This window comes from Paroedura picta, chromosome 11 (genome assembly GCF_049243985.1).
Source record: "Paroedura picta isolate Pp20150507F chromosome 11, Ppicta_v3.0, whole genome shotgun sequence".
NCBI classification, from domain to species: Eukaryota; Metazoa; Chordata; class Lepidosauria; order Squamata; family Gekkonidae; genus Paroedura; species Paroedura picta.
Window position 1 is genome coordinate 47,985,291 of NC_135379.1, and position 22,552 is coordinate 48,007,842.

The window sequence follows — 22,552 nt, forward strand, 5'->3', positions numbered from 1 at the left end:
TAATTTTAGTTGGCTTCCTAATAATGTTTTGGTGTTGCTGCAATATTTCTTTGCAAAATGTTATGTTATTTTTTAAGCAGCCATTTGGAATAAAGTATTTTATGTTTGTTTCATTCTATATGTGCAAAATTTTGGTTTCCCTTGTTTTGTAAACATTACCACCAATGCTTCAATATGCTAGACATTCTCATGTGCTTGGGGATGCAGGCGCTACTGTTTGTTGGGATTCAAGATTCTCTTGGCATTAATGAGCAAGCACTTTGATTCAGATAAAAATCAGAACAATTGCCAAGTGGGTTTTTTAAAGACTGTAGTGGTAGCTGGATCATATCCTTGTAGTTGGGTAGCTTCATAAGACAATGGTGGCACTCTATATTCCCATCCTTTGCAGGGGCAGTCTTTATGCAATTGCATGCCCTTTTCACCGCATTATATCAAATGGAGGAAATGTTTTCATTGCATGGGTGTGATTGTTCTGAGTTAGTCAAACTTGTTTGTGCATAATAAATCTTAAGTGGATAAGTCTGCTTTCTAATAACTCAGTGACTTTTTATACTAGCTCTTTTCTTTTAGACTTCCTTCTATGGACTTCCTTCTGTATTTGGGTGAATAAATCCTTTCTAGGATTGCCAGGTCTTCCCTGGCTACCAGCAGGGGTTGGGAAGGGGTAGGATTTCCAGATTCAGGTTGGGAAATGCCTAGAGGTTTGTAGATGGAGTCGGGGGAGGACAGGAACCTCAGTGGGGTACAATGCCCTATAATCTATCCTCCAAAGTATCTACTTTTTCTGGGGGAAATGATCTCTAGTCCTGAGATGAGCTGCAATTCCCACATCGATGCTGGCATCCCAACTATCTTCGTAGGAAGCCAAAAGAATAAGAGAATTCTATCTAACAAGACTGTGTGCTGAACTATCTCAGTCTTTTCCACTTTTCTTCTTGATTTTAGTTTGTGATAAGATATTTCTTAAAATTAGCAAGATAAATGTTGCACTTAGTGTTAGGATTTGGCATGTAGAATTTGTCTCTTAAAACTTAGACTTCCTGTTGCTACATACCCATCCTGCTAAAGTGGAATGGAAATAGTTTGATTTTCTGATTTTAGACAAATAGAAAACAGAACACACAGAAGAAAATGACCAGTATTTTGCTTTGATTGCAAACTGTCATTTTGCCAGACTACAGACCGTACAAGCCAATTGCAAAAGCAAGAATAATATTCAGACATGCATAAGAAGGGCCAAAGAAATGGAAAAACTATCTGAATTCTAGGAGAAAGATTGGCTTGTTGCTAATGTAACTTCTGGCTACATTGTCTGGCCCACTGTTCATGCCAAGCATGTTTGTGAGTTGGTTACCAAAATTTTGCATTTAATGCTGGATAATTTTAAGAATATTAATCTTACATTCTTCGTAGTTTCTTTTAAAATTAACATTTCTATATTCTATTTAAAAGTTGTGATAACGTTCTTTTTTAATTGCATTCACCAATCAAGAATGCAATAATCTAAACTAGCCTATATTTTAACATTTTAATTTGTAGTTTTGAAGGTATTAATATTGGATTAGAGCAGTGATTGTAGTATATCCTTCATTATATTTACCAAATCCTCCAATTTTTATGAATTTTTCCCTTTATAGGACGCATCCGAAGCAAGCTTTCAACACCTTCTATGGGCATTGGAAACTCAAAGACAGATTCCAGGGGCCGTAGCCGAACAAAAGTTGTGTCTCAGTCCCAGCGTATGTATTGCCACCTGTCACTCTTACCACTGTACTAACATTAAGCCATATACATAGTGTTGCACTCATTGACCAAAGGATATGGTCAATATATATATATATATATTTAAAAAAAAGAAACACTACATACTGAGTTGTTGTTCTGTGCCATAGGTTCATCATCGCCAGACAAAAATGAAGGTATTTTTTTTTCAGTGTTTCAGTGTTTTGGGTCAGTAGTCTTTTTGCATGCTTTTGAGTCTTTTATAGTTGGTGTGGTGTTAATTTGGACAAGATACAAACATAACATGAACATCTGCACTCTAAAAAAAAGCAAAGAGAAGTAATTATTCCTGCTGTCTGTTAGTTTTGTACCATTTACAGCCTCTTCTGTGCTATGAAATCTATGAAGGATAGTGCAGGAATTGAGGGGTGAGAACAAATACTGTGCTCATGTAGCTATGGATTATTTTAAGGATTTTTATTGAAATTGGTGCCTTAAAACAGTTTAGCAATTCAGAATTTAAAACTACACTTCAGTAACAGGATTTCTTTCCAGAACTATCATACTTCATTTTTTCCCTAGATAGTAGTTAAAAATACTGATACATAGACACTTTGGATATGTAGAAAGAAGAAAAACGAATCTTTCTTCACCATTAAGAAAAATCACTTTCATAGTAGTTTCCCTTAGACATAGTCATGTCTAATTTCCTGCCATTTTCACAGTGTTTTATCTTTCAGTGTAATGTGGTTGTTTGTTTCTATGCATTTTACCAGGGTGCAGAAGTTTAGTCAAAATCTGAAATCAGTAATACTGATCATGTTTCCTGTGGTGGTGGTTGTTACGAATCTCACCCAGCAGACACCCAATTCACTTTTTTCTGCCTGCTGCTGGGTTTGATGCTTGAGCTGAAGCACTAAGGAGGCATGATTTGTAGAGGAAGATGATATCTAATTTGGGCTTCTTCTGCCCAGATCAGATCATTCATGGTAGCACCATTGCGGGGGGGGGGGGTCCAGTATAATACTGGAGGAAATGATCCTGGGGTCACACCTCTACTTGGGTGTATGTGTGAGAGAAAGGAGGAGATTACTTTTCCCAGTTTCTCACTGTATCTCAGCTAGAGAAGGAATTATCCTCTAAGCTCCCTGTCTGTGATTTCCCAGTGACATGCCTTGGAGTCAGGTACTCTTTATTTTATGGTCATTTAGACCAAAATATGGAGTGATTTATGCAAGACAGTCTTCCCCTTTCCCAAGAATCCTGCTCTTTTTTTCTAAAGTAAGCTTTATTCCTCTGTCAGTCTAATTTAAACAGAAAGCACATACAGTTCAGGAGTATTCTACAACACAGGAAAATATAATAAGATCAGCAAGTATTTGTTTTATTTTTCTGTCTCTAGCCAGACAGTTATACTCTTCATAACATCCCCTATACTCAGCACTTTGAGGAATAGGTCAACTCCTGCCTACCCCCCAATGAGCTTATTGAGGCTCATGCCCCCAATATTCCTGGAGTGGACAAAGCCAGAAGCTAGACAAAAGGGAACATGAATGAAGCATCTGCACCCTTGTTTGAATCAGTGGCAACTAAGGGCTTGCTCTCCACTTCCTGCCTCAATTCATTTCAGCAGTAATATTCCACTTCTGGATCAGGGGCTTGTGGTTCACACCTTCCAGTCTGGTAATGAGGTTGATTGGCACTCGGTTACCTTACAAACGAAAACCTGGTCTTCCAACACAAAAAGATGACAGCATAGTGGATGCCCCACTGCTGGATCTGGGCTTTCCCAATTTATCCATCACCATGAAATTGCCACTCTGACTCTTTAATTCAGCTGGGGATCTGGTTACCCATTACAGCAAATAAACACATATTATTTCCACATCAAAGTAAACCCCATTTATATGAGTTATAGCAGCTGTCTTTCCCTGACTTCCCTTGAGCTGCCATTTGGCACCTGAGGCTAACCACAGTAAAGAAAAGTGGGCATCCTTCATCACATTTCATGTACCAAAGAAAAGTACCAATTTCTTGCAGTCTCCCCAAAAGGGAGTATCTGGTGGTTTGTGGTAGATGTAGGTACAAGTGAAGCAAAGGCATGCTTCAGTGATCACAGTGTCCCTGCTTTGCGAAGTATGTGTTGAAAATGTCACCTATACATTATACCCATGCAAGATCACATGGGAACCAGGGAACCAGGGGGTCTGCTATTTTAGACTTGATGAGGTGGAAGTAGTGGGCACACTTGGTAGTAGTGACCATGTGATTTTGGAATTTTCAATTATGGGAAAGAGAAAACCTTTACATAGTTAGACATATAGATAGGACTTCAGGAAAGCCGATTTTAACAGACTTAAAGGTATGTTGGGTAGAGTCCTGTGGTCAGAAAGAAAGATGGGAGTCCAAGAGGACTGGGAGTTTCTTAAAAGTGAAATACTGAAGGCTCAATCACAAACCATTCCCTTGAGAAGAAAAGATGGAAGGAGCCTAAGGAAGCCAAGGTGGCTCCTTAAGCAGTTGTCAAATGATCTGAGGAATAAAAAAGAGTCATTTAGGAAATGGAAGGAAGGCTTTATTACCAAGGATGAGTATAAACAAATAACCAATAATTGTAGGGAAAGTGTTAGAAAAGCTAAAGCTCAATATGAACTTAGGCTAGCAAGAAGTGCTAAACATAGCAAAAAAAGGCTTCTTTAGTTATATTTCAAGTAAGAAAAAGACTGCAAGGACCATTGCAAGGACAAAAAAGTGAAATTATAACATGATGAAGAGAGGGCTGAACTGCTTAATTCCTATTTCTCCTCAGTCTGTGTGGGAAATAGTGCTCAGTGTGGCAAAAATGTAACAAAACAGGGGGATGGGAATGGTAGCCTAGGATCACTGTTGGGGCAGTCCACAAACACCTAGTTTCTTTAAATGTAACAAAGTCTTCTGGGCCAAATGAATTGCATCCAAGGGTACTAAAAGAACTTGCAGATGTAATTTCTGAACTTCTGTCCATTCTTTTTGACAATTCTTGGAGAACAGCTGAGGTGCTAGATGATTGGAGGCGGGTAAATATTGTCCCCATCTTCAAGAAAGGGAAAAAGGAGGATCTGAGTAACTAGACCCGTCAACTTGACATCTGTAGCTGGCAAAATTTTGGAACAAATCATCAAACACTCGGTCCTTGAGCACCTGGAACTGTAAGATTTCTAAGACTCAGAATGGGTTGCGTCATGTCATGTCAGACCAAACGTATCTCTTTTTTCGAGAAAGTGACTACCTTGCTCAGGATCAGGGGAATGCCGTGGACACAGTTTATCTGGATTTCAGTAAAGCTTTTGACAAGGTTCTACATGATATTCTTGTTGGCATGTTGGTAAAATGCGGTATGGATCCTAATTCTGTCAGGTGGATCAATAACTGGTTGACAGATCGTACCCAGAGGGTACTTGTTAATGGTTCAGCATCCTCTTGGAAAAGAGTGACAAGTGGAGTACCCCAGGGATCTGTCCTGGGGCCTGTGTTGTTCAACATATTTATAAATGATTTGGATGAGGGATTAGAGGGGATACTTATTAAATTTGCAGATGATACTAAACTGGGAGGGGTAGCAAACACAACCGGATACAGATTCAGAATACAGGATGATCTTGATAGGCTCGAGAAGTGGGCTAAACTGAATAAAATGAAGTTCAATAGGGACAAATGTAAAGTTCTGCATTTAGGTATGAAAAACCAAATATAACAATATAGGATGGGGGAGACTTGTGCTAGCAGTTGCATGTACGAAAAGGATCTAGGAGTCTTAGTAGACCATACATTGAACATGTGTCAGCAATGTGACTCAGTGGCTCAAAAGGCAACTGGGATTTTGATCTGTATCAAACTGAATATCATGTCCAGATCACAGGAGGTGATGGTACCGCTTTACTCTGCTCTGGTTCGGCCTCACTTGAAGTAGTGTGTTCAGTTTGGGGCACCCCAGTTGAAGAGGGATGTAGACAAACTGGAGTGTGTCCAGAGGAGGGCAACAAAGATGGTGAGAGGTTTGGAGATCAAGACATATGAAGAAAGGTTGGGGGAGGTTGGTCTGTTTAGCCTGAGAGGAGATGACTGAGAGAGGATCTGATAACCATCTTCAAGTATTTTAAAAAGTGTCATATATATATAGGATGGAGTAGAGTTGTTCTCTCTTGCCCCAGAGGGACCGACCAGAACCAATGGAATTAAATTAATTCAAAAGAAATTCCGTCTAAACATCTGGAAGAAGTTCCTGACAGAGCAGTTTCTCAGTGGAACAGGCTTCCTTAGGAGATGGAGGGTTCTCCTTCTTTGGAAATTTTTAAACAGACTGGATAGCCATCTAATGGAAGGCTGATTCTACGAAGGCTCAAGGGCATGGCAGGTTACAGTGGATGAGCGATAGGGTTGTAAGTGTCCTGCATAGTGCAGGGGGTTGGACTAGATGACCCATAAGGTCCTTTCCAACTCTATCATTCTATGATTCTATAAAAGCCCAATGTGTCTGAGAAGGCAATTTTTTAAAACAAAAATACAAGCCTTTGTAACTGTGTACAAAAAATCTTGGAAGGTTGATTAGAATAAACAATTTGGAAGGAGAATTTAAATACCAGGATATAGAATTTCTTATCATTTTAAAGTATGTCACTCCAAATATTTGTAACTGTCTAATGTTTTCTCTCTCTGCAGCTAGCTAGTGAACAATAACAATGTTTTATTTCAAACAAGGAGATTATATTAATGAACTACAAGATTTTTGTTACATCTGAATTTATGTACCTCTTCCCACAGGTTGGAAATTTATTTTCAGCCTCAGTGTAGGTTCATGTGGGGTTAGCCCTGTGCTTGTATGCTCTTTCTTTCCCTTAATGCTGCAGTTTTAACTTGTTCATTCTGCTTTTGTTTAAATTATTGAGAACCAACAAACAATAGGTTCTGTTAGATCTCCAAACAAGGATTGCAGCGTACTTTCAGTCGGTGTTTGGAGGGCTAATGCAAGCCTTAATTTGTTAGTTGTGATGTATGGCAGACTGACTTATGTTAGATAGCTAATTAAGTGGGATTGCATTGGTGAGTAGGGAAAGGCATGAAAGCATATAGCACATTCTATAGTGCCATACTGTAGCTCACATTGTGTGTATTTCTTATGACATGGTAAAATAATATCAATAATCCAGCAGTGGTGCTTTTTGTACACATGTAGAGTTCACTGTTGAAAAAACAAACACACCATTGTTCAGAGGGCTTTGTGAACTCAGGATATGTACATCACAGTGGATATTAAGTGTTGGACCCTTTCTGGAGTTCTTTGTGCCTATCAGAGCAGATCATAGCAAATCACTGAGACAATAGTGACTATATACTCCAACCCACAATCTACATAAGTGTTGTACCTTGTAACATGCATCATACCAGTAAGGTAGGTGGGAAACCATGAATGTCCATAAAACTGTACCAAGTGTACATTCAACAGCAAATCCAACTTTCTGCAACATGATTTAGGAATCGGGTGGCCAAACTGTGGCGCTCCATATGTTCATGGAATGCAGTTACCATGAGCCCCTCCCACAGTTTGAGTACCCCTTAAAAGGCCACATGTTGCAAAGTACAGTACCACTTGTTACAAATGCAGTGCTCATTTCCTTTATTGTTATTTTCAATATCTGTAACTTAGTATTTGTCAAAATATTCCCAGACTAGCCAATTTATTGTTGTGTGAGCTTTAATAGATCACATCCTACTTGATATACCGTGTATGTGATTTAGGCTATACAGATAATCACTACACATGTAATGGCTTGTTAAACAAGCCCTGCTCTCATTGGCATTGTCTGCAGACGTGAGGCAAGAAGTGACGAAGGACAGAGTTTTCCCAATAGCTGCTCTCTAGTTATAAGATGCTCTCCAAGTAATGGCTCTTAAGCACCAGGCAAAAATTATTCCTCTGCACTCAGAGATTTGGCTAACATTAACTACTCTCTTTACTGTCTGCTCTCTAAAAATTGTTTGTGCTGCTGCTGGTGACTGTTTTATTTATTTAGAATATATATTGTATTTATTTTGAAAATATATTTGCCCCCCTCCATCCAGAATCCTGCATGAGACTGTGCTGTTTGAAATTTTCTGATGTTTTTAAATTGTTTTTGCTTGTTGGCTAATAGGCAGGATTTTAGAGAAGTGGAAATGTTCTAAATAAATAAGCTTTACACATATTTCAGCAATAGCATTTGCCAGAATTTGTGCTCCTCTTTGTTCATCTCATTTGGCCAATTCCGCTTTTTAAAGATAGCTCCCTTGCTTTTTAATCATGCAGACCTACTCTACGTGTTGTTGGTACCCTTCCTAATTCACTATATACATCAGAGTTTCCATGGTGGTTGCTTGAAATAATTTTCACATATCTTTACCCTCCTGTTAAACTTCCTTTTTATTAGTACTCTCATTTTCTAGAGGACTCCTTTTCTGAAATCAAATTTAGTTGTGTTGGACTTCTTGGAACTACTATTCACCTGTTTGCTGAACTGTGATCAGTATTGCAGCCAGTTCAACAACTCTACATCTTACACCAGTCCTTGAGTGTTACTTCATACAAAGTTCAGTGTTGCCTTCCATCCTCTCTAATTGGCTCAGTTCCAAGACACAATCATGTGTAGTATCACATGTAGAATTTTGTCCTACAGATGACTAGAGTACGTACCTACCCTGTCAATGTAAGAGTAGTTGAAGTCACCCATTACTACACAACTTTTCCCCCTACTGCCTTCTTTATTTCTTTCTCCATTTCAAAATAATCCTAAATTTTGGTCAGGCAACTGATAGTATGATAAATATTTGCATGTTCATTATTTCCAGTTATAGTGATTCTGTGAGGGGGTGCTCCTGCTTCTTAACTTTTCTTGTTTTTAAGACTACATTTGTGTGATACACGTAGCAAACCTGCATCCTTGAGAACCTTATATCTTAGGGTAGCTTATTCCTTTTAACTTGAGATATCTGTGTTTGGACCTTCTGAATGCAATGCAGATGTTTTAGTGCTGAACCACAACCCCGCCTTAGTTGGTTTTGTTTCCAGTTGTACAACAAACTGGACATAGAAAGTCTAGCTAGGGAACATGTGGATGTTATAAGGCACAGCAATTAGTCAGGTATCTCTTTTTATAAAACCCCCTATATGCATGCCAAATACAAGCTTTATGTATCCTTTCTTGTCTTCTCCACTATCACCACTTTGCTTTTTCCTTCACTGTATTTATCTAGCTTGAATGAGTTATTTTTATCTTTTCTTCAGCTATTAAATTCTTACATTTTGCAATTTACTTTGAGTGAAGGTTTTGAAAGCTCTTGATTATGTGATTCAGTTGAATTCATTATGATACAGTTCTTTGAGAGCTGAAGAACTGTAGTTGTACAGCTTCTGTTTTGTCTGCTATGTATACGAGCATCTTAGCTCAATGGAAGCTTCTTAAATGCACTGCTTTTAGCACATAACCCTCCTGTGGCATTTCCCCCCCTTATACGAACTGACTAAAGCTTTCTTATTTCCATTTGCCATCCATTTTTAATCTACTCTGCTCCTTCCCTTTTCATGGATTTTAAACCCTTACCCTATTCCTGCCTTTACACTTGTTCAGGATCACAGTCTGCTAACCCACAGTCTGGTGGTAAGGCTCTTGCAGTTTTGTGTGTGCATTGTTGGTTGACCACCCATCACAGTGGTGTCCTATTCAGCAGAAATTACTGTTTTTGTAGTGCTTTGAATAATAATAAGTTTATTCTTATTAATCCACCCTTTTCAATATACCCAGGGTGGGCAACATACTTAAAAATCAAACAATTGGATTTTAAAATCAATATTTAAAAACACCCACTTTGTAGCTTTAAACAATGTAGATAAAGTTGATGCTTAATTAGAGGAGGTTATGTGAGTTATTAAGCAGGGTGGCCAGCATCTTTATGATGTTATCTTGTGGTCTCAGCCATAGGCCTGGCAATATAGCTCTGTCTTTCATGCCCTTGAGAACTACTTAAAGTCCTGAAGGGCCCTGATCTCACAAGGGAGAGCATTTCACCAGACCAGGGCTGGGGCTGAGAACGCCCTGGTCCTGGTCAAAGCCAGTTTTAGTTCTGTTGGGCCAGGGACCCGGAGTAGATTTTGAGCAGTCAATCTTAATGATCTCATCATAATAAGATTGAGTTCATAACTAACCTATGCTTTAAGGTTATTAAGCACTTTTAGAATCTAGCCCAACTACTCTTGAGTATAATGATGTGGAAATGGCATGCGTTTTAAAAGAAAAATGAATCCAGACATTTATGTAGTTTTTATACTTGGTAAAATCCTTCATGACCAATCATATTGAGGAGGATAAATGTAAAGGTATCCCCTGTTCAACCACCGAGTCATGTCTGACCCCTGAGTTGACGCCCTCCAGTGTTTTCATGGCAGACTCAATACAGGGTGGCCTTGCCAGTGCCTTCCCCAGTCATTACCGTTTTACCCCCCAGCAAGCTGCGTACTCATTTTACCGACCTCGGAAAGATGGAAGGCTGAGTCAACCTTGAGCCGGCTGCTGAGATCGAACTCCCAACCTTATGGACATCACTTCAAACAGCATTTCTGCTGCTTACCACTCTGCACCACAAGAGGCTCTTATTGAGGAGGATAGTATATAGTAAATTTGCCTGCAAAAATGTATTTAAGAACAATACAGAAACTCAAAGGGTTGACTCATGAACTGAATTGAGGAGATAAGTAGTACCAAGAAAAGTGTAAGGACAAACTTTGTGATATCAGAGTTTTCCCCAAACTTTTTAATGGTAAAAACATGATGATGCCTTCCTTCGTAGCCTGAAGTCAGCTTCAAACATCAAAAACCTCCCATAATGAAAGTACACATACATGCTTTTGGTTTTCTATGTGTACATTTGTTGACAAGAGGTAATGTTCAGATGCAGCACGCGATCTGAATTTCATTTTGGAAGAGTTATAACACTTGAACCTGTCTGCAGTTTGCACTATGGAATCTTGCACTGAACAGAGAATCCAGTTTCCTAAAAAGTCCCAGGTTTCATTAGGAAAAAACCCCAAAACCTTAAATATAGGCTGCTTGTCCTTTAGACAGTACAACCTTAAAAAATTTATTAACTAAAGATAGCCCTAAAAGTATGTGGAACAATATATGGCATTTCAGCCTTTTTGTTTTAGAAGGAGAAAAAAGATTTTGATTTCTTATTTAACAGGCTGAATTCAGTGTAAAGTCTCAGCATGAGTTTTTCACATTAATGTAATAAGTATATAAATTTTTGCTGAATAGACTCCTAGCTAGAAGAAGCCATTCAGCTGCAGTGTTTCCCAAACTTCTAATAGCTGTGGCACAGATACACACAGACCCTGAACTAAAATTGCAGGTTTTCTTGCTTCCTGAAGGGTTTACCTGTAAAGTCAAAATTAACCTTACAGCGTGTGTGGTTTTGAGGAAAACTGTCTCTCCTGTGCTTGAGCCGCTTTCTTGAGCATGCCTCTTAATTGGAAGGCAGAAAGTGGGTCATACAGATGTAAACTTTCTCTGCAGCAGGAGGGAACAAATCATAGCAAGTACAGAGGCGCTCCGAGACCAGTGATACAGTAGATTTGGCCTTAGAGCTCCTAAAAGCTTGTAATGTTGAATATATGCCTTTTAGCACAATGGTGTGACCCAGCAAATAGTTTGGGAACAACTGTTTTTACTGTATAAACATATTGTTTGTTAAGGCAAACAACAGACCACATAAACTTTGCATGAAATAATGTGTGGTTCCCCCCCCACACACACACCTTCTTACATTTTTGGTCCTGTTTCATTAACTTCTTGCTACCATGGTTTAATTAGGTTAGATGATTGAATGTTTATGGATATTTTAAGCTAGTTTTTCATTAGAGGGAGGGACATTGGGTTGCAAGGTACAGGTACTATACAGTATTTTTAAAATTGCATGAATTGCAGTCAGTTCTTTCAAAGAAAATTATGCTACCAATGCATTTCCACGACATTTCTCTGAATGTATTTTTAAATGCCCCTACTTGTCAACAGTTAATATTTTAAGTGTGGTTTTAAACAGCTGAAGGGGCACAGTGGTCCTCCAAGTAACTCAAGACATTTGAGATTGGACATAGAGTGGTTGTGTTACTTACTGTAGATATATGTGTTGAAAACAAGAAACTGTTGGTTAATACATAGTTCAAGCATAGTTCCACTATTTGGAACACTGGGTTGTAATTTGAGCAGCTGCTTTAGGTGAGCACATCCCTGGATGTTTTACTATGTTTCTCAGCTGCAGCTACAGCCAGGATGTCAGGAGGTATTCAGGCAGTTCTCCTGAGTTTTAGGAAAGGCTCCTACAGAAGCACAGGTGATTTCTTTCAGAACCTCAAAAAATTGCTGGCCATACAGAACTTTACCACATAAGCCACACAACCTTGGGAACATTAAGTGCAACAAACACATTTCTAACTATGTGATTGTCGTATCCAAAGTCTGTGAATAGTTCCTAGCCTATGAAGCACTGACCTTTCTCTGTGTATCCACCTTTCACCAATATTGAATTGGAGTGTCATATGGAAAACAAAAGGAAAGAATTTAAGTGCATAGGTCAAAACATATCAAAGCACTTAGCTTTGTTTTCACATGGTATACATTGTCCAGATCCTAAATTCATCATTTTCAGATTGCTTGAAATAACCTAACCTCAGATCATTTCAGTGTACCACAGCTATCTCATGCCCTTCAAACATTTGTTAACCTCCATTTTTATTGTGCTGAAATATGTAGTTTATTTTTGTTTTCTCTGCCTTCAGCTGGCAGCCGTTCTGGTTCTCCTGGAAGAGTTTTGACTACCACTACACTCTCGACTATGAACAGTGGAGTTCAGAGAGTGCTGGTCAGCCCTGCAACAGCACAGAAGCGGAGCAAGATTCCTCGAAGTCAAGGATGCAGCAGAGAGGCCAGTCCGTCAAGACTATCAGTTGGTAAGGCTTGTGGATTGCTTATAGGTTCTGTTAAACCTTTTACACACTGCGTACCTGACCCTGGTATTTTAAGCCAAGTGAACAACAGACTTGATTCTGCAGTGCCAGATTCTAGGAATGTGGAGTGTATGAAATAGACACAAGTACACCCTGTCTTCCTGCGTTAGTTGAGTAAGTATGCTCACTGGTCATAGCTGGTATGCTAAATGTGCAGTCATGGTCTGCCAGCATCAATCCATTTCACACAATATATAGTAGCACACTCTGAAGCACTCTTGAGTTTGCCTGTCAGGGAGCCACATCTAGCTTCAGTACTTTGACATGTCTGTGTGATGGACACACTTGCAAACATGGGTTTATGGCACTTATTCTTCTTATCTTTAGGTGAATGTTCAGTTTTTTTAAATGTTATGTAGTCTTTAGAAATGCTAGATAATAACAGCATATATATAGCTTGCGGCCTTATTTACGTCAATATATACTGTGTTCCCTAAGTATGCTCTTTTATATAAAAATACGATGTTTCTAAATTGAAGCTGGCTTACATAATAAAATATGCTTTTGTGGAAAGGTCTGTGCCCTCTATAGTCCAGTGTAGGAAACAACAACAATGTTTTAATACTGCATTAAGGGAAACGGCGTAATCTGCTTTAGAATTGTATGGTCTTATTGCAAAAGGTAAAAGAAATATAGGACTGCATTAAAATGTCAACTTTTTCTGTGTCTTCTCCCTTTCTGTGCTGCTGTTGGTCTGTACCCTGAATCATACTAGCACGAGGTAGTCGTATTCCTCGACCTAGTGTGAGTCAGGGGTGCAGTCGGGAAGCCAGCCGTGAAAGTAGCAGGGATACAAGCCCTGTCCGCTCTTTTGCACCCCTTGGTAAGTACACGGAGAGCTTGTTCTGCATGGCCATTGTTTGCCCTTGATTGTCTGCTAATAAAAGCCATATTTTTATTTAGCTAATAACCAAGAAAATGTTTCCCTAACTATGAGCTGTACACTAGGCAAGCTGAAAGATTTTACCCATGTGAACCTTTTCTACATACATTTTAGAATGATGGTACAATCCAGAGGTGTATGCTCAGAAACCCCAAGTTTATTTTACATCTTTATTGGCAATCTTTTCAATGTTTGCAACTCCTAACAAACTCCTACAGATATAAAAAATCACCTTCCATCATCATTCCCCCCTCCCCCAAAGAAAAAGACCGTATCTACAGATTTTACATGAAACCTGCAAAGAGGTTTTAGAAAGTGAAATTCAGAAACAGGGAAATTTAGGGATCCATTGGCCAACGAGAAAGCACTGTGTTGAAATTCTGATGGCTTGCACTCACCTCTGGACAGCACCCTATGGCTACAAACATCATTCTCTTTGCAAAGTGATTGTACAATGGTCTTTTGGGATTCTTCATTTTGTTTGTGGTGTTCAATCGTGTTTGACAATACTCAAGTTGATTTTTCTTCCTTCTTGATCATATGAGTAATCATTAAAGTATAAATAAACCAAATTTGAGTAGGAAGTTCAGTTATATCATTTTGGTGTAGCAGTTGCAATACATTTTGAAAGAACTGCGATTTCTTACTTTGCAAAATTCGGAAATTCACAACCCTGTCAAGCAGATTATGTGCAAAATTCTCCATTACCAGTAAGCATATAATTGTGCTATAATATGTACCTTGAACATAAAGGCCATAGAGTAATAAAAGAATCGTTCTTTATAGAATACACAACTATATAGATTTCTCATTCTTCTACAGGCAGTTTCAGTGATTGTAGTAATTGTAGTGGTTTGGCGTAGTGGTTAGGAGTGTGGACTTCTAATCTGGCGAGCCAAGTTCAATTCTGCACTCCCCCAAATGCAGCCAGTTGGGTGACCTTGACTCGCCACGGCACTAATAAAGCTGCTCTGACCAAGCAGATATTATTATTATTATTATTATTATTATTATTATTATTATTATTATTATTATTATTATTATTATTATTATTATTATTATATTCATTTCCCATCGCTCCCTAAGAGGTTCATGGCAGGTAACAGTAGTCTTAACCCCATTAAAATCCCCATTAAAAGACATTAAATAATCCCAACATGACGGAAAAAGAATCCCATTACCACCCCTACTATCGAAGCAACTGAGAGAATGGAGAAGGAGAATGGAGAACCAGGGCTCTCTCAGCCTCACCCACCTCACAGAGTGTTTGTTGTGGGGAGAGGAAAGGGAAGGCAATTGTAAGCCGCTTGGAGATTCCTTCGGGTAGAGAAAAGCGGCATATAAGAACCAATTCTTCTTCTTCTAATTTGCTAATTTGACTCCTGGTCCATGGCCATGAAAGTGCCCAAGATAAAAATTTTAGAAGTCAGAAAAGTGGCCCTCTATTGACATTGTTTTTCTCAATAGTGCCTTAAGACATTTCAGCAGACATTCTTACTAGTTCTGTGACAGTACCTGTATTGATCTATTTTAACATTTATGTACTGTTTTCCCCAAAGCAGTTTATACAGCTTTGAATATAGCAAATTTCCTTTCTCTGCAAAATTCACCTTTGCCACACTACTTATTGACTTTCAAATCTAAAAATCTAAATTGGCCTAGTTTATTGTTAATTGGTATTCAGAATTCCATTTATTACTTTGAGTTAAAGCTGCATGTTCATTTTTGTCACCATTGGTGATGGTAGAAAGAACCATGAAGTCACAGCTGACTTATGGCCACACCCATAAGGTTTACAAGGCAAGAGATGTTCAGAAGCAGTTTGCCTTTGCCTGCCTTGGTGACATGACCCTGGTTTCCTTGGAGGTCTCCCATCCGAATACTGGCAAGGGCCGGCCTTGCTTCATTTCTGAAATCGGGCTAGGCTAGGCTAGTCAGGGCTTTGCCAGCTTAGCAGCTGATTATACTAGAAAGTTTAATTTCACTTCATATGGTACCTGGTACTAACCTTAAAGCAACAATATTTTTATAACTAAAGAACATTTGTTCTTGTGCTTCTGCTACACTCGTTTTGCTGTTATGTCTTAAATGTGGTTTTATTTTTATTTTTTGCATGCTACATGTGATGTACATGTTAGGTCGTATCAACTGTTAATTAAGTAGTTCATCTTGCTGAATTTGACTTGACGTCATATTTTGTTTTCAGCATGAAGTTTTCTGTCTTTTAACTTAAGTACTCACATGCTGTATGCCATTAGCTTCTGCAGTATCTTCAGCAAATGGGGAAACAACAAATTACTACGAGAAACACTTGCTCTAAACCAAAAATTTATAGAAGCGTCACTGAAAAAAAATGCTATTGTAAGGAGAATCAGTATTCAAGTTTTGTGCTGAATAAGTTTCACAAGAAGTTAAACAGTACATCTGATAATAATTTCCCCTGTTAAATTTAAAAGGTGTAGATTTGGGAAGGGGTGTCCCATGTATGTCCTGTATTTTGATAGATGGCTTATGCCTGGACTGCCTTGTTTCTTTGTGTTCTTTGTCTTATATTTTTCAGGTAGAGCAAATAATCTCCCTAAAACATTGCTCATAATCACCTGTTAACATTGCTTGCAGTCCACAATATGTGTGTGCCAGTGTCCTCACTGTGGCCAGCCAGTGATATGGTGCTACTACTGCTATGCACGGGGTTTTACATGTTACTTGCAAACATAATTTTGAAATGTCTGCAAGGGCATGATTCTGCATGGGGTGGTCATGGCAACAGCTGCAGCTAAGTTGTAGGTAGCTGCGATACCCCCTGGATTTTTCCATAGTATCACATGCTCAAATTTAATGCGAGTTGGTGCTTAGTTTTCATGAGGTCATCCTGCTACCTTGCTTTGCTGGGAACGTATTCTGTGTAGCTATTCCTATACTTTATTGTTATAGTAATAGAGAGGGTTCATGTGATCCTGTTATTGCAGCTTCCAGGCATCACTCCAGATCCACTGGTGCCCTCTACTCTCCAGATGTTTATGGGGCTACAGGTGACGGATGAGTACACTTCAATATCATCTGTGCAACCATCCTGGATTTTTTTTTAACCCCCTTCGTTTTTCCACACATTTTTAAAATCATTCTATGCATTAATCTGTTTTATGTTTTGAATGTCCAAGGGACATGAAGTATATAAGATGTTCCCTTCCCCCTGACCTTGCAGCAATTTTTGTTCTCTAATTTCAGATAGATTTGTAGAATTTATTTTATGAATGCATGTAGTTTTCACGTGTCATGTTATAGGATGTATGGAATGTAATTTTCCTGCATTTGCTTTATATTTTCTCATTAATGCATACCTTTTACTGGAAAAGGAAATTATTTGCTTTTTTTCATCTCCTACACATCTACACTATCAGTCTCTGTTATTTTTGTTGAATAAGGTACAATTAAATTGCTTTAACCTGTATTTTAATTTTGAGATGTTTGGGCCATAATCTAACGAATATTTTTATGCAGGAACTTGATTACTAAATACGGATCATTTTAAAACTGAACAGTTGCTTGTCTTTTGGCAGACAGAGAGATGTTGTAAGTCTGGCTGTACATGCATTTATTCCCTGCATGTTCGTATCTGCGGATTGTGGCCAAAATATCTTCAGTAATATGGCCAAGGACTACTGAAAGTATCCTGCGTTTCTTAATGCCTTTTACCCTGAATTTCCTTGACTAAAAAAATCAGGTGGTCCTTTGGGATTAACAAAGCAACCAGCCATATTTACAATAAATGGGCCTGGAATATGCAACTTTCAGAAGTACTTGGCCATGAGACAACATAACTTTTTTCAAAATATGAGTTTCAAAATATGAGTTTGGGTTCTTACAATGGGTTCTTACAATGGAGTTTTAGTGATCCCTTTTAGACAGGTAGGATTAATGTTTTGTTTTGCATTCTGACAGGCACAGGTTTTGGAATTAGTCAGTCAAGTCGGTTGTCATCTTCGGTTAGCGCCATGCGAGTCTTAAACACCGGCTCAGATGTTGAAGAAGCAGTAGCAGATGCTTTGGTGAGCATTTTAACTTCTTATTGCCCCCCTTGCAAATAAAAGGTTTGCTTTGGTATATAATGTAGTATGTCATGTGCTATGGTTGACAGCACACTCTTCAAAATGATGTGAACTCCCATCTTGATGGGATGATACAAATACATACTCTTAAAACCCAGTTTTCCACAGGGCCTATGCCTAGAAGTCTTAATCTATACTCCCAAGTCTTAAGAACTACATTTGTCTAGATTCATTTCTCGACAGACTTTTCTCTCACTGTGCTCCCTCTAGATCAGTGGTCCCCAACCGCCAGTGGTCCCCAACCGCCAGTCCCGGGACCTGTCCGTGGATCAGTTGGTACCAGGCCGCGACTCCTCCTCCCTGGCTGCTGCCTTGAGGGCTGCCCTGCCACTCTGCTGCCGGCTCAACTTTGGTGCTCTCCAGCGGCCACCATGGCTGGGTCTCCCCCTCGACATGGCACTGTGCAGCTGCTGCTGGCAGCGCCCCCCAGTGGGTGGCAAAAGACTACCCCTCCCCAGGCCTCAGTAAAATTGTCAAGTGTTCACCGGTCCCTGGTGATAAAAAGGTTGGGGACCACTGCTCTAGATGATAAGCAGTATAGATGATAAGCTTGTTGAAGACAGGAACCAGTGGCCTTCGTTAGTGCCTTTTAAATACCTTGTGGCACCATAGACACAGGTGATACTGTTTAAACAAAAAATACTAATGTAGAATAAATGGAAGTATTTACTTTCTGTGGTCCACAGACCTAAACACCAGGCCAGATCCTGGTAAAATAGAAATAACATGTTAGTGCAGATGACTTATAGCTGCCAATGTGAGTTAATATATGTCTATTCTCCCCAGAGACAAAATTTGTGACGACATGCTCTAAAACATCAGTAAATAAAAACACAAAAACCCTTCAGATTTCAAAAAGTTAAAAGCTGCCATGTCATCATATAAATATAACATGCAGATAATCAAAGAATTTAATCTTGTCTATGCTTTGCTTGGTCCATTGTGGAAACAACCTTCCACAGTATATTTCCTCTGGTGCTGGTCAAAACTAGTTCTTTCAAGGAGTCTCAAAGTGTCCAGCATTAGAGGAATACCCTCAGCAAGCATAATGTCACCGCAGAGGGCAAAGAGAAGCACACCTGGAATGAAAGTCTCTGACTGAAGGCAAAATCTTTAAAATGTTTTCAGTGTTGTTGTACACCTTATGTCTTTGTCTCTTTAACTAATGCTACTATTAGTTATTAGATATGCTTTTCTTGATCTTAATATTTGTACTATTTTAGTTATCTGCTTCAAAACTTATATTGATAAGTAACCAGCCTGATTATCTGTCCAGGAACACTACTTATGAACTTGTTACACACACACACCACAACAATTTTAATCCTTGACCATGAGTCTAGCTCACAGTCCCATGTCAGCACAAAACTTTTCAGTATAGATTGGAAGCTGTGCTCAGAGGATGTGGTGAAGAAATCTTACAGCTATTTTAGCATAACTTAAACATACCCACCCTCCTCAGTGAAGAAAGGTGTGCGAACTGGGCTGTAGTCTGCCTGTTATAGGGGTCTGAAACCCTGCTGCACCAGTAAATCTCAACTGCTAATCTGCATCTCCACATGCTTCCACCTTTGAATCCAGTGAGCTTGTTGAGTCATTAGATATTCCAGAAGGATGTATTGATAGCTTTCTTTAGATTCTGAGAGCTCTCAATCTATCATTCTTGAACACCTCGGAGTGAAAATATCTCTTAAACTCTGTCAATATTTTCATTTGCCCTCAGAGCTTCTTTGTTCTTCAGTCTTCTCTGAGGCAGGGAGCTGGATAGTCACAGTTTGCATACAATAGCGGAAGCTGTGTTCTTCATTTTTCTGAAGACGATTAAAACAATTTTACAGGAAATATGAGGGCTACAATATGATTAAAAGCCATCGCCACTGAATACTCTGATTTGCTACTGATGAAAGCACGCTGCCATTTGCTTACTAAACAATTGTTACTAATATTCATAATGTCTTTATTTTTCTCTAATTTATTGCTCTCAGCTCTTAGGAGACATACGGACAAAGGTATAACTATCCTTGTTTCCTTGTTGACGATATGCAAATGCTAAGACTTACTAGACAAACATTGTATCTCTCAGCAAGCTATTGCATATTGTACATGAAATGGTTTAACATGCAGAGAGAAGGGAGGACAATTACATTATCCCTTTGTGCTGTAAGTTACAGTCATAATCAGGGAAACGTCTGCATATGCATATAGCATTGTTTGCTTGGATGATACTTTCCCCTTCTTACACCTCTACACAGCAAAATCTTGCAGCCTCCAAATCTTATTTCTGTAGCAGTTTCAGGGACAGTTCCCCCTTTCAGATAACCTTGGGGTCAACCTGTTGATGTTTTACCGCTATGTCATGAGAAGACAGGAAGTGCATGCTTGCTTCTTCCCTACCGAGAGGAAGAGAAGGGTAATATTGGAAGAGGACCATAATCTTAGTGAGGAAAAGAACATTTTGGTGATTTACTCCTCATACTGGATTCTTTGTGAATAGAAAAAGCCGGTACGAAGGAGGTACGAGTCATACGGAATGTATTCTGATGATGATGCCAACAGCGACGCATCCAGTGCTTGCTCGGAAAGATCATACAGCTCTCGAAATGGCACCATCCCTACCTATATGCGCCAAACAGAAGATGTAGCCGAGGTCCTCAATCGTTGTGCAAGCTCCAACTGGTCAGAAAGAAAAGAAGGCCTTCTGGGACTACAAAATTTATTAAAAAACCAGAGGACTTTAAGGTAAGAAGCTCACTGGGTGAGAGATTTTTCTTTTGAGCAGAAGGCTCAAGCCTTCTTGAACAGAGCCTTGTTTTCATAGTATATTCAGATTCAGATGTACTCTGGATGACATAATTTAGCTAAAATTAAGCTTTCCTTCAGACAGCTGAGCAGGCATAACCTGTTTTTAACAACAGAATTTCTTAGATACTGATTCATGTTCGTTATGACTAATCCTTGAACTATTTTACACCTTTGGTAGAAGTGTCCTATTTTTCTGTCTCTTGAGTATAGAAACATTTGTGCATTCTGGTAGAATCCACAGTTCTGCTGATCTTCGGTCTGTGGAGACAGCAGTGATTATTTTCCCTTGCTTGTATGCCCAATACTACCTTCTGTTAACAATTGTGCAGTGGTTCTGCACATATGTTAATGCTAAGCATGATTTACCACATAATTAGCTAAGCACAATTAGCTTCACACCAGAGTTTGCAACCATGGTTAGAGGGATTTATATTGGGCTTAACTAATTGTGCCATAATGCTGCCTCTTAACCATGGTTAGAGCTTTGACGCATTATATCCACACCAGTGAGAATTAGCTGTGTAAGATCCAAGTTGGAATTCATTAAGTTGCCATTCATTTTAGCCTGAGATTGTGAGAAAACTGCACATGGATTGTTGTTGTTAAGGAGTTTTTTTTTCCTGAGGTCATCATGAGTTTTCAGTTACATTTTCTTCTTTTCTGGTGTGTGTGTATTGTATCCAGTCTTCAGTTTTATATGGAACTATGAACTACACAAATAGAATCAGAGTTCAGTAGCACCTTTAAGACCAACAAAGATTTATTTTATAAAGCAAAAAAATTTGCCATGTATTCCCTGTCATGTAAGAAGTTCATAGTCTGACGAAGAGTGCTTGCACTCGAAATCTCACGCCCTGAATAAATCTTTGTTGGTCTTAAAGGTGCTACTGGACTCTGATTTTATTGTGCTATTTCAGACCAACACGGCTACGCATTTGAATCTACACAAATAGAATCATCTGTGAATTTTGAGACATACAAGTATTATGAGAAAAATTGTTTTATGTAGACTTTGTGCTTTTTATTATCTCAGTTGCAGGATGACAGGTTGGACAAGTAGGATGACAAGAGATCAAGATCCTAGTTTATGACTTCATCCCAGGAGATGGGTTTCTTGCATGGTTCATCCTGCCCCTTCAGAGACAGCACATTCTTCTGGGTACCATTGAGTGTCCTGAAGAATAATTCTTTTTTTTTTCTAGTGACAGAGCCCTCTTGACACTGCTGCAAGAAGCACTGCAGGCAGGATTTGAAAAGGCAGTTTTTACAAGTGTAAAAAAATCCTATAGGGATAATAGTTAGGGTTAATCTTCTGGCTTCACTTAAGAGTAGTCAGACCAGGCTATCCTTCTGTGAGCAATTACCAGGTAACATCCCAAAACAAATCAATGAATGTGGTATGCTTCCATCCATTTCAAGAATCATGGAGTGAGTAGTTAAACGTCTCCACACTAGTAAAGGGAACATGCAAAGAACACAGGTATTCCAAAGAACTGATCACCCAACAAAAATGGACCATGGCACAATCAAAGAAAATAAATTGTCTGAATTTACAGGCAGTGTATCTGTGACACATCAAGCTGTTTTGTTTGGGAAATAGATTTTGGTCCATCATGGCCATGTCATGTAGTCTGGTTGGCGACAGCTCTGTGGAGGTCTTTCACATTACCTCCTCTGAGTAGGCCTGACTAAACTAGTACCCTTGCTAAATGCCTTACAGTTCACGGGTCTTGAGCCATGTCAGCTTGACATGGGCCTATTCTGTAATTCCTCCCTTGCTTGTTCTTCAGGGAAGTTCTTCAGGAATTAGCTGAAGTTGGTTCTGTGTAGCTCTTTCCTCCAGCCTATCATCCTGCTTCTGAGGGAAGCATACAGACATTATGTGCTTGCCCATAAATCTCTACTTCCCTTGAACAAGATGGCAGCCTTACTGTGCTGTCCTGTTTCACTTCTTTCAAAGTG

The 22,552-nt window shown here is 39.1% G+C and overlaps 1 protein-coding gene across 50 annotated transcripts in view; it reads left to right on the forward strand.

Moving 5' to 3' along the window:
* The window catches only part of CLASP2 (cytoplasmic linker associated protein 2), a 135,388-nt gene that overhangs the window by 83,296 nt on the left and 29,540 nt on the right, over positions 1-22,552 (forward strand). For 12 of the 50 annotated variants that reach the window (XM_077303100.1, XM_077303101.1, XM_077303104.1 and 9 more), the window contains 9 exons: positions 1,641-1,742; positions 1,896-1,922; positions 9,366-9,395; positions 12,569-12,739; positions 13,512-13,619; positions 16,649-16,711; positions 17,622-17,728; positions 19,774-19,797; positions 20,283-20,527. In XM_077303100.1, the coding sequence (XP_077159215.1) occupies positions 1,641-1,742; positions 1,896-1,922; positions 9,366-9,395; positions 12,569-12,739; positions 13,512-13,619; positions 16,649-16,711; positions 17,622-17,728; positions 19,774-19,797; positions 20,283-20,527 (877 nt within the window). The remainder of the gene's footprint in view (positions 1-1,640; positions 1,743-1,895; positions 1,923-9,365; positions 9,396-12,568; positions 12,740-13,511; positions 13,620-16,648; positions 16,712-17,621; positions 17,729-19,773; positions 19,798-20,282; positions 20,528-22,552) is intronic. The other 38 variants (XM_077303109.1, XM_077303120.1, XM_077303113.1 and 35 more) reach the window with 13 other exon arrangements.